At 32.3% G+C, this 14,617-nt stretch overlaps 1 protein-coding gene across 1 annotated transcript; it reads right to left on the bottom strand.

The window, feature by feature from the left end:
- Positions 1–11,941: 11,941 nt before the first annotated feature.
- On the bottom strand, positions 11,942–14,328 carry LOC132046587 (homeobox-leucine zipper protein ATHB-40-like). Its single transcript, XM_059437263.1, has 3 exons — positions 14,101–14,328; positions 13,399–13,712; positions 11,942–12,398 (listed from the first exon to the last, which is right to left on the bottom strand). Exons 1-3 carry the CDS (start codon positions 14,183–14,185, stop codon positions 12,162–12,164), a joined length of 636 nt encoding a protein of 211 aa, XP_059293246.1. The 5' UTR covers positions 14,186–14,328; the 3' UTR covers positions 11,942–12,161.
- Between the last annotated feature and the right edge of the window lie 289 nt (positions 14,329–14,617).

Genomic DNA, 14,617 nt, shown 5'->3' with positions numbered 1-14,617 from the left:
TGGCAAAGACTTTTAAGTTAATTAGTTTGAGAATCGAAATTCAAATAGGTAATATTTTTTTAGAACTCTATTTTGAATATGTGATATATTTTTAGTTGACCAAATAGCCAACACAACTATGATAAAATTAGACTAAAAGAGTATATTCGTCGATCACATATTTTCCTACAAACTTTACATTTTTATCGTTAACTTATGTATTTATGAAAAGAAGAACTTTAACTATTCTTTTTTAGATAATCTTTTTTTATTTAACATATATATTCATGCTTTTAAAATAATATAAATTAACAATTCATAATCATTTACAACTTGTTGGATGGTTGTTACCTATTGTATTATATTGTGTTGTTAGTTTAAATACAATGTCTGCTTTGATTGTTACTTTAATTTCATTGTATCGTATCATTAAATCATCATTATGTAACGATGAAAGGTCCTATTTTATGTAACGACTGATTTGGTCCTATACAGTACAACACAATACGATACATTATGAAAGAATACATGACAATCATCAAAACAAAAGTGTTAACAAAATAATAATTCATTACCAATCAACTTCTTTCTATTCATAACCAATAGTTAAAAACTAATTAATTCATAATCAATTAACAAAATAATAATTCATAATCAATTAACAAAATAATAATTCATTAACAACTAACAATTAACAATTCATCAACAATTAACAATTCATAAATAATTAACAATTCATAAACAATTAACAAATTAACAACTCATAAACATATAACAACTTAACAATTCATAAACATTTAACAAATTAACAATTCATACACATTTAACAATTAATGAATTTGCCAAAAAAAAGCTAACAGTGGCAAAAGCCACTGCCCAACCGATCAAACAAAAAAAAAAATTGACTTTTTTTTTTTGGAAATTAACGACGATTAAATGTTAAACATGCGTACAATATAATGTATATAACAAATTAATAACAAAAGTTCATAGTAGAAAACCTTAATCGAAGAATTTTTTGTAGAGTTGTGTTAATCGAGTTGTACGCCGCTTTTTCCCATAATTCGAGCTTAGAATCTTGCTCCTTGACTTGAATATACCAAGAATCTAAACTTTCCCGACGAAAATTAATAGAAAACGACGTTTTTTTTTTAAGTGGGGACCACCTTAAATCTCCTCCGATGGTGTTTTTTAAAATTTTTAACGCCACTGGAGGGATCAGTGGTGGAGCCGATCGGGTTATTATGGTGGACTCCTATAACGCAGTAAAATACTGCGCTATAGGAGAGAGACAGTTTGGTTTAGCGCAGTATTTTACTGCGCTAAAGCACTTAACGGCTCCGTCACGGTTAAGTGCTTTAGCGCAGTAAAATACTGCGCTAAAGGTATTTATGTCACCTTTTTTTTTCGTGAGGGTATTTTGGTTCAAAAGGTTTTTTTTTTTTTTTTGGTCATTTTGGTTCCGGCCTCGATATATCATGTGTTAGAACAATATATTCTACAAAATATTATACTCCCTTTGTTAAAAAATAGTAAATGGTCATAGTAGAGTAAATAATCAATCCCGTGGTTTTAACAAGAATAAATCTACGATTGATTGATGTGGATATCGGTCTTAATTATACTCAATTAAAGTATCATTGGAAAGTTTTTAACCCAAATCGCTCAGCAGAAACTTAAACCCGTACCTGTCCTGCCTTGCTGCCACTACAACACAGTGTATCTATAGCTACGGAAACTAAGCTATGAATTTAAAATCCATAGCTATTACCTAGTAATAGCCACAAAAATTCAAATTCCGTAGCAATCTACGAATTTGTAAAATTTCTTAGCCACGAATAAAATTGACAAAGCTAGTTCTTCATTTTTGCTACAATTGCTAAAAATTGTCCCAATAATTACCTCAATAGCTACTACTTTATTGCTATAACAAAATTTCGTAGCTAATTACTAATTTTTGCTATGAGTTGAAACTAACTGTAGCAATCGTAATGTTTTAGCCACAATAAATTATCTGAAACAACATGTTGTAGCTAAATATATATTTTTGCTTCAAGTTATAAAAGATTGTGGCAATAGTAAAACGGAAAAGGGCCAAAAATACCCTCAAACTATTGAAAATGGTGCAAAAATACCCTCCATCCACCTTTCAGCCCCCAAATACCCTTATCATCCACCTATTGGGTCTAAAATACCCTTATCACCACCTATTGGGTCTAAAATACCCTTATCACTAACGTAATCTTTTCATTAAACACGTGTCATTTTTCTATTGGTTGGCTTATAAAATTAATTAAACTAATTAATTTTTGCAATATTGACCGAGATAGTGCCCCCACCCACCACCCGACCCCCCCCCCGTGAAAAAAATATTTTTTTTGAAAAAAAAGTTGACTTTTTTTTTTGCACCCCACCCTGCACCCTACCCATCCCCCGCACCCCTACCCCCCTCCCCCCCAATGCAAAAAAAAATATTTTTGAAAAAAAAAAGTTTTGACGTTTTTTTTTGGGTTTTTTTAGCTGGGAGGGACGAAGCGTAGGGTGCGGGGTGGAAAAAAAAAAAAGTCAACTTTTTTTTTTTTTCGGTGGAAGGGGAGGGGCGTCGGGTGGGGGGTTGGACCGGGGGGGGTGCAAAAAACCCAAAAAAAACGTCAAAACTTTGTTTTTCAAAAATATTAATTTTTTTTGCGTCGGGGGTGGGGGGGGGGTGTAGGGTGCGGGGTGGGGGTGCAAAAAAAAAATATTGTTACGCTTCTCAACTTCCTAGTAAAAAGGACAAGTACTGTAAAATGTCTTGATAAATTAAAATGTATAATGTAATTGAGTTACCAAAAAAATATATCTCACCCTAAAAACATGGTATATTTTCAACCAAAAATCTAAAAGGCACAAGTGTAGACTACAATTTTTTTTTTCGCACCCCACCCCGCACCCTACACCTCCCCCCCCCCCCTACCCCCCCCCCCCCCCGACGTAAAAAAAATTAATATTTTTTGAAAAAAAAAGTTTTGACGTTTTTTTTTTGGGGTTTTTTGCACCCCCCCTCAAACCCCGCACCCTACGCCCCCTCCCCTCCCGGCTGAAAAAAAAAAGTTGACTTTTTTTTTCACCCCGCACCCTCCCCCCCCCCAACCCCCAAACCCCGCACCCCTACGCTCCCTCCCCCCCTCCCGTTAAAAAAACCCAAAAAAAAAAAAAAAACGTCAAAACTTTTTTTTTTCAAAAATATTAATTTTTTTGCGTCGGGGGGGGGGAGGGTAGGGGTGCGGGGAAGGGTAGGGGTGCGGGGTGGGGTGCAAAAACAAGTCAACTTTTTTTTCAAAAAAAAAAAAAAAAATTCACGGGGTGGGAGGGGGGTGGGGGGGGGGGTCGAAAGTGGGGGCACTTGGGTTACCTGGTCAATTAGTTTAATTAATTTTATAAGCCAACCAATAGAAAAATGCCACGTGTCTAATGAGAATATTCTGTTAGGAATAAGGGTATTTTAGACCCAATAGGTGGATGGTAAGGGTATTTGGGGGCTGAAAGGTGGATGGAGGGTATTTTTGCACCATTTTCAATAGTTCGAGGGTATTTTTGGCCCTTTTCCGATAGTAAAATGATATAGCCACGGATAGTTGTTTATAACAAAATTTCGTTGCTAATTATTAATTTTTTGCCACGAATTAAAACTTACTGAAGCAATAGTCACCTTTTAGCCACTATAAACTATTTGAAACAAAATGTTGTAGCCAAATAAATATTTTTGCTTCAAGTTATAAAAATTTGTGGCAATAGTTAAATGATATAGCCAGAAATTTTTTGCTATAGCAAAATTTCGTAGCTAATTATTAATTTTTGCCACGAGTTGAAATTAACTGTAGCAATAATAATCTTTTAGCCACAATAAATTATTTGAAACAAAGCATTTTAACTACATATTTTTTTATGGAATGTAGATAAAAAAATATTTTTGCTTCAAGTTACAAAAATATTTTGGCAATAAGTAAATTATGTAACTACTGATTTTTTTGCTATAACAAAAATCCATAGCTAATTATTAATTTTGCCACGACTTGAAGCTTATTGTAGCAGTAGTAATCTTTTAGCTACAAAAAATCATTTATATAAAATATTATAGCAAAATAAATATTTTTACTTCTAGTACTAAAAGGTTGTGGCAATAGTTTGCTTAATAGCTATAACTACTTCAACAACAACAACAATATATCCAGTAGAATCCCACAATGTGGGGGCCGGAAGCTACAACTACTTGTCATGACAAAATAGTAGAGCCACAAATTCATTGTTATGATAAAAATTCGTAGCTAGTCATTATTTTTAACCACTAGCTAGCTGAAATTAGTTGTAGAAATAGTATCTTTTAGCCATTAAACAATTTTTTTCGGTACAATAGAAGTTATCATAAAAATAGTACTAATATAATCACAATAAACTAGTTGTAACCACTTTTTATAGTGAAATAAAGAATTATAGAAATATGTATATGTACTTTAGTTTCTAAGAGATTTTTACATCCTCATAGGTATAATTGTAAGTTTTAAATATAATTTAGATAAATAGGAGGTTATATCTAATTAACTTTAATTAATTCATTAAATCACATTTAAATAAAATTAAGTTCAAAAATCCTAACTCAAACTTTATCTTGATCAAGTACTTTGAGAATTATTATTTAGCTTGAACCTATTCTATCGAAACAATACATGTAGTGTAATTATAGTTGTTCATAGTTCGATTCAATTTAATTGACATATATAATTGTAAGTTTCAAATATAATTTGAATAAATAGTGATTATATCTAATAGTAACCTTTAATTAAGTTAATTATATCTAATTTAAAGTACAAAACATCGCTAAGTCTTACTCAAGTTCATCTCAATCAAGTGCTTCAAAAATTATTATTTGACTCGAACCTATTTGATAGAGACAATACCTTTATTGATCTAGTCTAAATAGGTTTGGATCATTTTATTTTATTTTATTTTACATGGTCTTACTTTTAAGTTTCAAATATAATTTAAACAAACAGTTAAATTATATCTAATTAAATTTATTCTATTTATAATGGATTTAAACAAAACTTCCATTACAACATTATACCTACAATCAAATCTATCTATAATGGTCATTTGTTGTAACAAAATTTCACTATATATGACGGCTTGATTTCTCCATTCATGTTATAATAACATCTCTACCTATGACAACGACATGACATTCATTATAGCAGTACGTTCTTTGTAAAATTATCTTTTATAACAACCATACTCAAATATGATGTAATAATATTTTGTAAGAAATATATCATGTATAAAAACAAAATATTAAAATATTATGATAATCGTCATTAGTAAATTTCAATTACGAATATCAAAGGGAAAAAAATTATATTTCTCATAGTAATCTGATTTAGTCTTGTAAAATTTCAAATCAGTTATTTCCTATCAATTCAAGCATTATAACATCACTAAGAGACTGGAATTTACAAAACCTACAATTTTAGAATTCTTACGCCAAACTTGAAATATTTATTTTCAATTAATTTTAAATGCATATATTTCGTAGATTTTAATTCTTTGTCAGTATGGTACAACTAGTTATGATTTATTAGTAGTTTATTAGTCATTTAAATTTTTAATAATGAAATATGAAATCAATTGAGATTTTAAAATCAACAAGTATTTTGTTTTTGTTTATACGTAAAAAGTATAGGAATTTTTTTTTTGTGGATTTTTGTTTATACCAGCTAAAATGAGATCTAAATATCAAATATTAGTATACATATTTAACAACACCTCACTATAGCAGCCATGAAATTTTATGGTCTATTAATAATAACCCATTATCACAAATCTAATTAAACATTACAAGTTAAGAATATGATATAATTAAAATATACAGGAGAATATGATAAACCAACAAATCATAATCCAATGATGTAATACAACGAAATAATTATTATTACAATATATTTTACATAATTCCAAAACAAAAACAAAAAACCTTTTGGACTTGAAATCAATTTTTAATTATAATTTGAAAGATCTTGAATGGCAATTAAAACCCAAAAATTTACACACACAATACATTAGTAACCATTTTGTTTATTTGTTGTTTTGTTTTGAACTTTTTTATTACAATATTTTAGATATAGTTTGCATCTTTTACTTTATTACATAGGAGTACTTAATTAGTATAGGTACTCTTTATATTCAAAGTGAAAAAGAAAAAAAAAAAAAAAAAAAAGACTACCCGGATTCCTAATTCCCTTAAGACCCAAAAGTTCAAAATCCTAAAACCCATTCCCCCCAAAAGCTATCCATGAAGTTTTCCCCCCTCCGCAGCAACTTTAACCAGCCAGCCCTAAGGGTGTCCATCCTTCTCTTGGCAAACATAGATCTTCAAGGTATGGCCCCATAGATTTTCAATTGTTTCTCTTCATATTATTGATTGTTGTCATTGCGTCCTCGGGTTCTTGACTAGAATAGTTCTTTCCAATTTCATTATTTTCAGTGTGGTGGCGAAGTGTCGATCCCGACTTTAGCTAGCTATCACAGAATCACTATTCTCTCAGACCTAACCCATTTCCTTGGATTTGGATATCTCTTAAATTCTTGGCACTTTTCACTATATGAATATCTCTAATTAGTATGAAAGAACAATTTAGGGTTCTATTTTTTCATATTTTAATTCCTATAATTTCTTTTTTGTTTTGTTTAAATTATTTTGTTGTATACCTTGGGAATTAGCGGTTAAATCTTGATTTCTGTAGTACTAAGCCCGTACAAGCTTTTTGTCCCTTCAATTTTTGTATATTGTTTCGTCTTTACTAAGAGCATTGTCTCTCTGTTAGATGGCTTCCGTGTTGACTCTGGAAGAGTGTTTTGCTTGTTTCCACATGGAACTGCTTGAGGGATGATGATTCTTCGCAAACATTGATAATCTTAATATGGTTTGTTGCATTAGAAACTAGTCTCGACAACCTTTAATTAGATATATCATTCACCATGTAACTCGTCATACACAAGCAGATAAGCTTGTTTGAAGTTGAACCCAGTGCGAGTACAATGAGATTCCCCTGGTCATTGCATTTAATATTCACATTATCTTCTTGTCAATGGAAGGGACCTCGATGAGTTGGCTGAACTTCAAGATTCTTTGTTATAGCTGCATAATTGCTTGAGGTATTCCTGCTTATCTATTTTTATCCAGAAATTCTAATAAATCTCTCTATTAAAGTAGGTACTGCTTACATTTTTAGTAGTTAATATTTTTGTTAATACTTGCAGAGAGCAAATGAGTTGGTGAGACGCAATAACCTTGATCATCAGTGGATATAGGGTGAGTATCTGCAACCATTTAATATGCAACTTACCAAGAAAAAGCTCATCTTTCTTTGGATTCCAGAAATGGTACTTCCCTTTCTATATGCTTTACGAAACAGTTCTGATGTTGAACTGGCATAGTTTATGGTCTTTTTTTCAAACCTTGTTATTTGAGAATATAAATTTTTGGCAATTATGAACTTAAGGATTTACACGATTTCTGACCTAGAAACTCCAGTTATCAAATACTGAGAAGAATGCAACTTACGAGGTTGGTAGTATTTTCTTAGTGTTGTGCTTCGAACAAAGAATTGGTAAGCTTATTTTTTGAATAGTTTGTGCTCTTTTAGTACATACATCTCATTAAGAGTCTTAAGATCTTAAAGAAACCAGTTATATCTGGCATACTCTTACCTAGCAAAGACACTGTTGTGCAGTTTAAACGCGACTGAAAAGTCTTAACTAGTTAATGTATAGAAAACTTATGGAGTGAATTTCATTTATGTATATACAGATTAGAACAGAAGGTGACAGTCTTGCTGAATCTGGAGGTTTCAATGATGTTTCTTGGTGAGATGATTTATAGAGTGCCTACTGCTCACTTTCTCTTGAAGGTCCTCAAGAAAAAATTTGTCTTTCATGCATCTGCCACAATCTACTAATGGCTCTCAACTTGCCACATTAAGGACTCTCTTTATGTAGGTTATTCACCACAGAGACCTGGTATTGGAAAAGCATTGAAGCACTTCTTGGGTTTCACTTCTCTTCAGTCCACTGATGACTACATCACTATCCAGTCTCACATTAGCTAATTTTCTCTTCAAATTTTTTATCCATGTTGTAGAAGAGTTAATATATTTTGGATTTACTGGGGACGTGATGAAACTATTCTGTCTTGTAAAAGCGTACGGATATGTTTGAGTAGAAATAGAAAAACATTTTACTATTTTAATTCATCTTGAAGGAATTGTTGAACCTTTAATTATATCTTCTTACTAACGTATAGCATTTATTAAAACAATTGAAAATCTTTTGCTATATTTCTCTATACATTTCATGCTAAAAATATGGATTCTTAGCTGCAATATATAAATTCTTGTTGCTAAAATTGCTTGTGGCAAATTCTCCAATTTGTAGCTACGAGATTTGTGAATTGTATCTAAAAATATGGTTTCCTAGCTACAACATAAAAGTGCTTGTGGCAAACTCTTCAATGTGTTGCTATGAATTTTTGAATTCATAGCTAAACGCGAGTACTATTGCCACGAGAGTAGTTTAGCCACAAAATCTGAATTTGTGTGGCAAATAAATTATTTTTTTTTGCTACGACATTAAGAACCTCGTGACTGCATTAAAAATAGCCACAGATTTGATTGGTCATGGCAGAAGAAAGGAATTACTTGCTATAAATATATTTTTCATGGCAAAAAGGTTTATCATTCTAGCTACAACACAAGAATTTTGTGGCAATAAGTATTAGGCGCTTAGTACGAAACATGTAAAGTTTGTGGTAACTTTTACCACGCTATATTTTTGCTACGAATCTTTTAGGGAAAAAATTTGTGGCTAAAGTGTTTAGCCACGGAAACTTTCATATTTAGCTACAACATAGTTCGTAGCTATAGATACACTGTGTTGTAGTGTGCTATCCCTACATATGCTTAATTAGGAAGTGAGAAAAGTAAAATTTCATAGACATAAGCACGTCTTGAAAGTACTGTTGAGTACTTTTAGCATTTTTGAAGATTTGCTTAGTATCCTTCAATCTTGGAAACTAAACTAACATTGGAAATACTAAACTAACATTGTTTATCATGTGTGTTATAGTGGCGTAGTAGTTGTCATTTGCCAATAGGACAAGACAATAAACGTGAAAAATGTATGGAAACAAAAAGGCTGATAAAATAAATCACTTAAAGCGGGGTTCACATACACTTCAAATCAATTAGGACCACTAAAGCATATTTTGAAAGAAAAAAATGGAACAAAAAAGAAGAGTAATAATACTATAAAGTTCGCCAGTTAAGATGATGCCCATGACACATAATAAAGGTACCTTTGAGGTCAATGTAGTACTAATGAAAACACTAGACAAATAGAATTATGATTGTGATTAGCCAAGAACTAGGTGTTTAAATCCAATCGTTAATTACTTGGTGCTTAACATCATAATAACAAGTCGAAAAATGAGAAACATGAGCTAGACTTGTCGGGAAAAACATGAAACCAATTATTAATTTTTTAGCAAATTGAAACCATATTCATATTAGAAGACTCATCAAAAGCATATGGGAAATCCTCCCCACTCTATACGTATCTGTTTCAAAGCTCAATCTTTTGAATTTCTTTGTCTTATTTTAAGTAAAAGTTTATACAATTATTTCATAAACATTGATTGATTACTAGATAAAAATAGTAACTAACATGCTATTAATTATTAACCTACACTAATATATATTGTAAAAATGAGTACATTATCACTATATCTTATTTAAATCCTTTAAGTAAAGCAATAAACTATCCCTACCTAGAAGGAAACTCCTACACACAACCTCTTTCTTTCTTTCTTTCTTTCACTCTTTCTCTGTCTCTTTCTTTCCGCTTTGTCCTTATCCTTTCGTACCATCTTTACGTTTAGTTTAAACCTTATTAACCTTGTAGGAGTAGGAATCGGAATAGTAATTAATCATCCTTACCCCAATTGTCTTATACTTCTTGCTTAAGATAACACCAAGCAATAATTATTCATGAATAATGAACTGTCATTTAGATGATTGTCATGATTTTAATTAGAGTTTGAATTATGTACAGTATCATTATCATTTCAGGAAAACATATCACAAGCTAGCCATCTAGTAGAAGCCATACGATTATTATAGCAATAAACTTTAAAAATTCGTGCGGACGGTGCTATACTATCAAGACGTACACGTTCGTCACAAATAACAAAAGCAAAAGAAAAAAATCTCCAATCAGTATTTACTTCATCCAATGGCCTCCGAATGTTTGACGCTTTTCACTATCTCCATAACCAACAATCTACCAGTACTATTGTTCTTTCAAAAAAGGAAAGTTCAGTCTCCACCTCAAAAATGTACTATTGAAATGTGGGAACCTATAAATGTATAATGATGAACTGAATTCATACTAGCTTGTGAGATACAAGCCGTAGATAATAAAAAGTGCATGGTCTGATTTCAATGACAACAGGGTGTGGGGTTGCCGGGTTGGGGGTGTCTCTAAAAGATCGGAACAAATGGGAATCGAATCGTATTATATTGAATATTCCCTCACATTGCATGCTAGTACAAAATTTGAGTTTGCACAGCGTAAACCAATACTATTTTCATAGCAGCAAATCAGCAATTGTTTGGTTAACATTATATTTTCACGGAGATTAGGGATATAATAGTAATTTTATACACACAGTCTTTAAACTTAATATAGAAAAAGATGTACTGGACAGTATTCAACAAGTGTAAGCCTGAGTGAAAAGAATCGTATTAATGATTAGACACATTACTAAAGTCCAATTCCCAATGATTCCCACGTTGACAAAATGATATGCATGGCCTTCTGATCTTTTAATTGTGTACCTAACTAATTTCAATTTGTTCTTATAAAATCGGCTTGAAGCAACCCGCTTTCCTAAAGTATCTATTAATCTTAATTGCTTAGCTTTTCTCTAAAGATAAAGAGACCTGTCCATTTCAACTTCAACCCATCTAACACTAATATCAATTATTACGGACTAGTTTTGGAAATTCCATCATTTCGCGTGGCCTCGGCGTTTCTCTATCTTTATCTCTTTTACTATCCAAAGTGCAGTTTTTCTAAACTTTCAATTAATGTTCATGTTTTGCTCCTTTTTATTATGTTGCACCCTCAGTCTCACTCAAGAAATGGGAAGTCTCTGTTGAAGTTAAGTATCAGCATAATATTAAAAATGGTATTCGACCTTCTATATTAGTGGATTAGTAGCAAAGAATCTTGAGCCTAACTTAATCTCAAAAATAGCTCAAGAGGTGAGGATTGTCCATGATCGTATACGAAGACAGCGCATCTCTATTTCATCAAATGCGGGACTCCTCTACACCCTTTATCACGCCGGACATTTGGAGCATCGATAATTTAATATGGGTATCTAACATCGGAAAATAAAAATTGGTATGAGTCCAACTTTGTTACCATGTAAATAATTAGATAGTGGGCCTATCTCAACCCCAAGAGATAGCTCAAATGGAAGAAATTCTACAAAACACTACTCAACCCTTTCTCATCCGAAGCGAGACTCTCTTCTTTGGGTGACTTTTGATTTGAAGCCACTTACCCCGTTACTTATTTATTTGGTGACTATCTCGTATCATCACCAATTGTTTGCCGTTAAGAGGGAGAGAAGTGCTTAGATTACATGTAAACTGTGTTAAATTATGTAATTCTCATCTAATTTTTTTTTTTTAAATCTTTAGAAAATGTATATTTTTATTTATCTATCTTCAACATCATTTTCTCATGTTCCAACTTTGATTTTTTTTTTTCTTCCGGTTGAGTTTTGTCCTAATAGTTTGTTGCGGAAAAAAAATAGTTGAAGATAATAGAAGGGTGATAAATAAGTGAGACATAACATGCGATAAGTAATAGACAAACACTTATAGAAAAATCCGAAGTTATTTCCAGCTTGCTAGTTGCTAGCTAGCATCAAATACTAGTAATACTAATTACCATACTAGTCTAGGAAAAGCAGGGAATAAGGATATATGTACATGCATTAGTTTTAGTGGGGTCACTGTATCTACAAATAGAATTGTGGGAATCCTAAAAATAGAAATTAATCACATGATGATCATATCAAATTAAATATATAGGTTAACCCAATCTAATCCCTGAACATAATTGTTCTCTGGTGCATAGAACACATCATCCAATCCCTCCATTCCAAACTCCCCTAGAAATGGTGGTTCCATTGCAGCTTCCATTGAGAAAGATGAGGTACTTGGACTTGTGTTGCTTGAAACCCCATCACACCTCTCCATTAACAACCTTTGTATCTCCTTTTCAGCTTCAGTCAACTGTTCCTTCAACGTCAACACCTGCAAGAAAGATAATAACTATTGCTCAGTCCCAAATAATAATATATATTCATTATATTAGTAATATCTATTGATTTAAATTGATTATTCATAAAAAATAGCGCAGTAAATAAGTAAACATATAACTAGTAATTAGTACGTATTAATTAGTACAATAAGATTCGATCCAAAATGTGGAACAGCCACGTGAGAAACAAAGGCATGTGATGCACCACCCACCAAGAAGGGACGAGGGGATTAACTTGGCCACCTTAAATTAAACGATTGTATGTACGGAGGTTTGTTATTGGAGGATGTAGTTCCTTTTGCTGCCTATGGGGGTGACACTTTTCCCCTCTTTCTCCGTCTTTTTTGTCGATTTCTTTGTGGGAAGTTATACTTGTTTGATTTTTCTCTCCCTTTCATTCTTCACATTTATCATGCAAAATGTCAAGGCCTCTTTCTAGCCTAGGGTGCATGCATGTCTTAACATGGCGTTTTTCATATTTAACATGTTGTAGGAGAATATTTTTTCTATCTTTCAGTGGGTTTGATTTTTGTATATTGATGGCATAAAAAATACAGTATCTAAGCAAATCAAGTCACATATTAAGGTAAATATAATTGTAAACTTCTGTAACAAACATTAATCAGTAACCTAGCTAATAAAATTAATAACAATTTTGCTATCGTATGTTAAATTATATTGATAGTGTATAAAAATATTTACGTTAACAGTATATAAACTTTAATTCATTTACAAGCTAAGTAGTAACAAATTCATTTATCACGATAGCCATTTGTAGTATTCTTTTAGGATCGATCTGTATTATCACTGTATTTTAAATCCTTAAAATGTGGATAAAATGACCAATTTTTTTCTTGTTTTCTTCTTTTAAACAGCTCAACATGCAAAACACAAGAAATTGATTTAGGACCACTAGTTCTACCTTCGTTTCCAGTTTTCACTTAACATATAAAAATAAAAATAAAGAGGACAGAGAGAGGGAGAAAATTGAACCTCAGTTTCAAGACGGCACTTCTCAACGACATTAATGTCATGCTCAGACTTCAACTTGGAGTATTCCTCCTCAAGCTTCTTGCTCTTCCAACGAGCCCTCCTGTTTTGGAACCACACCGCAACTTGCCGAGGGTCAAGCCCCAGCTCAGAGGCTAGCTTGTCCTTCCTCTCTGACTCTAGTTTGTGCTCGTTCCCAAAGCTTTGTTCAAGTAGACTAACTTGTTCGTCGCTCAGCTTCCTCTTCCTCATCATCACAGCACTACTCCCTTCTCCTGATTTGCTCTTCTTACGTCTCCGCCTCGGCTTTGACTCTCCTGCATGTAAGCATAATTCTACTCTTAATAAGACATCTCAGGTTCAAGCCGTAGATGGAGGGTGATCAGCTAAACATCCTTATTCAAAAACATATACTATATACACCGAAAATTATAGTATAGTAATAAATATATAGGTCAATTTTTTTTTTTTTTTACATATATGGTAGTATTAAAATTTAAATGGCCTTAGTGAAATTACTAACTTCACTGCTGAGTTCGAGTACTGAGAATAAGAATCCTACTGGTAGAAAATGTTTTCTTCTTTGTATTCGAATTATCAGACATATAAATTTTGAATATTGTATGCACAAAATGAAAAAAAGGACGTTTTATGTTATAGAGTGTTAGTGATAGCTAGAAAAGACAAAGAGATGGTTATACTAACCTTGTTGTGGTACAAGTTGGCTGTAAATACCAGGATAGTACTGGGAAATGAGTACCATCTCATCTTCTGCAACCTGATGGTTCATGCTGCTAATTGTCCTTATCTTTTTCTCTTGCTTTCTTTGTGGTGTAAAAGTGAAAGGAGAAAGATAGCTGCGGAGACTTCTCTTTTAACTTATAAAGATGGAGTGAAAACTAAGGTGCTGTTGGCTTTAAGACTTTGGTGAATACTGGGGTGACCTTATTTATAATATCCAACCCTTTGAAATACACCTTGCTTATATGGAGAATTATCTAGATTGCCATCTGTCAATCGTTTTGGGGTACAATGTTTTTAGTGTGAGCTAAGTTGATAAAATTTGTTAAATTAAGAAATTGGACGGTGACATTGCACGGCATGGCATTGTTTCTGTCTGATTTGGCGAGACGTGACTTAGTCAAAATGATACTCCCTCCGTCTCAAAAAGATTGTCCTCCTTTTCTTTTTAGTTTGTTCCAAAAAAATTGTTCCCTTTCTA

This window comes from Lycium ferocissimum, chromosome 2, assembly GCF_029784015.1.
Source record: "Lycium ferocissimum isolate CSIRO_LF1 chromosome 2, AGI_CSIRO_Lferr_CH_V1, whole genome shotgun sequence".
Lineage (NCBI taxonomy): Eukaryota > Viridiplantae > Streptophyta > Magnoliopsida > Solanales > Solanaceae > Lycium > Lycium ferocissimum.
Note: the sequence above shows the minus strand (reverse complement) of the source record. Positions and strands in the feature narration are given on the sequence as shown.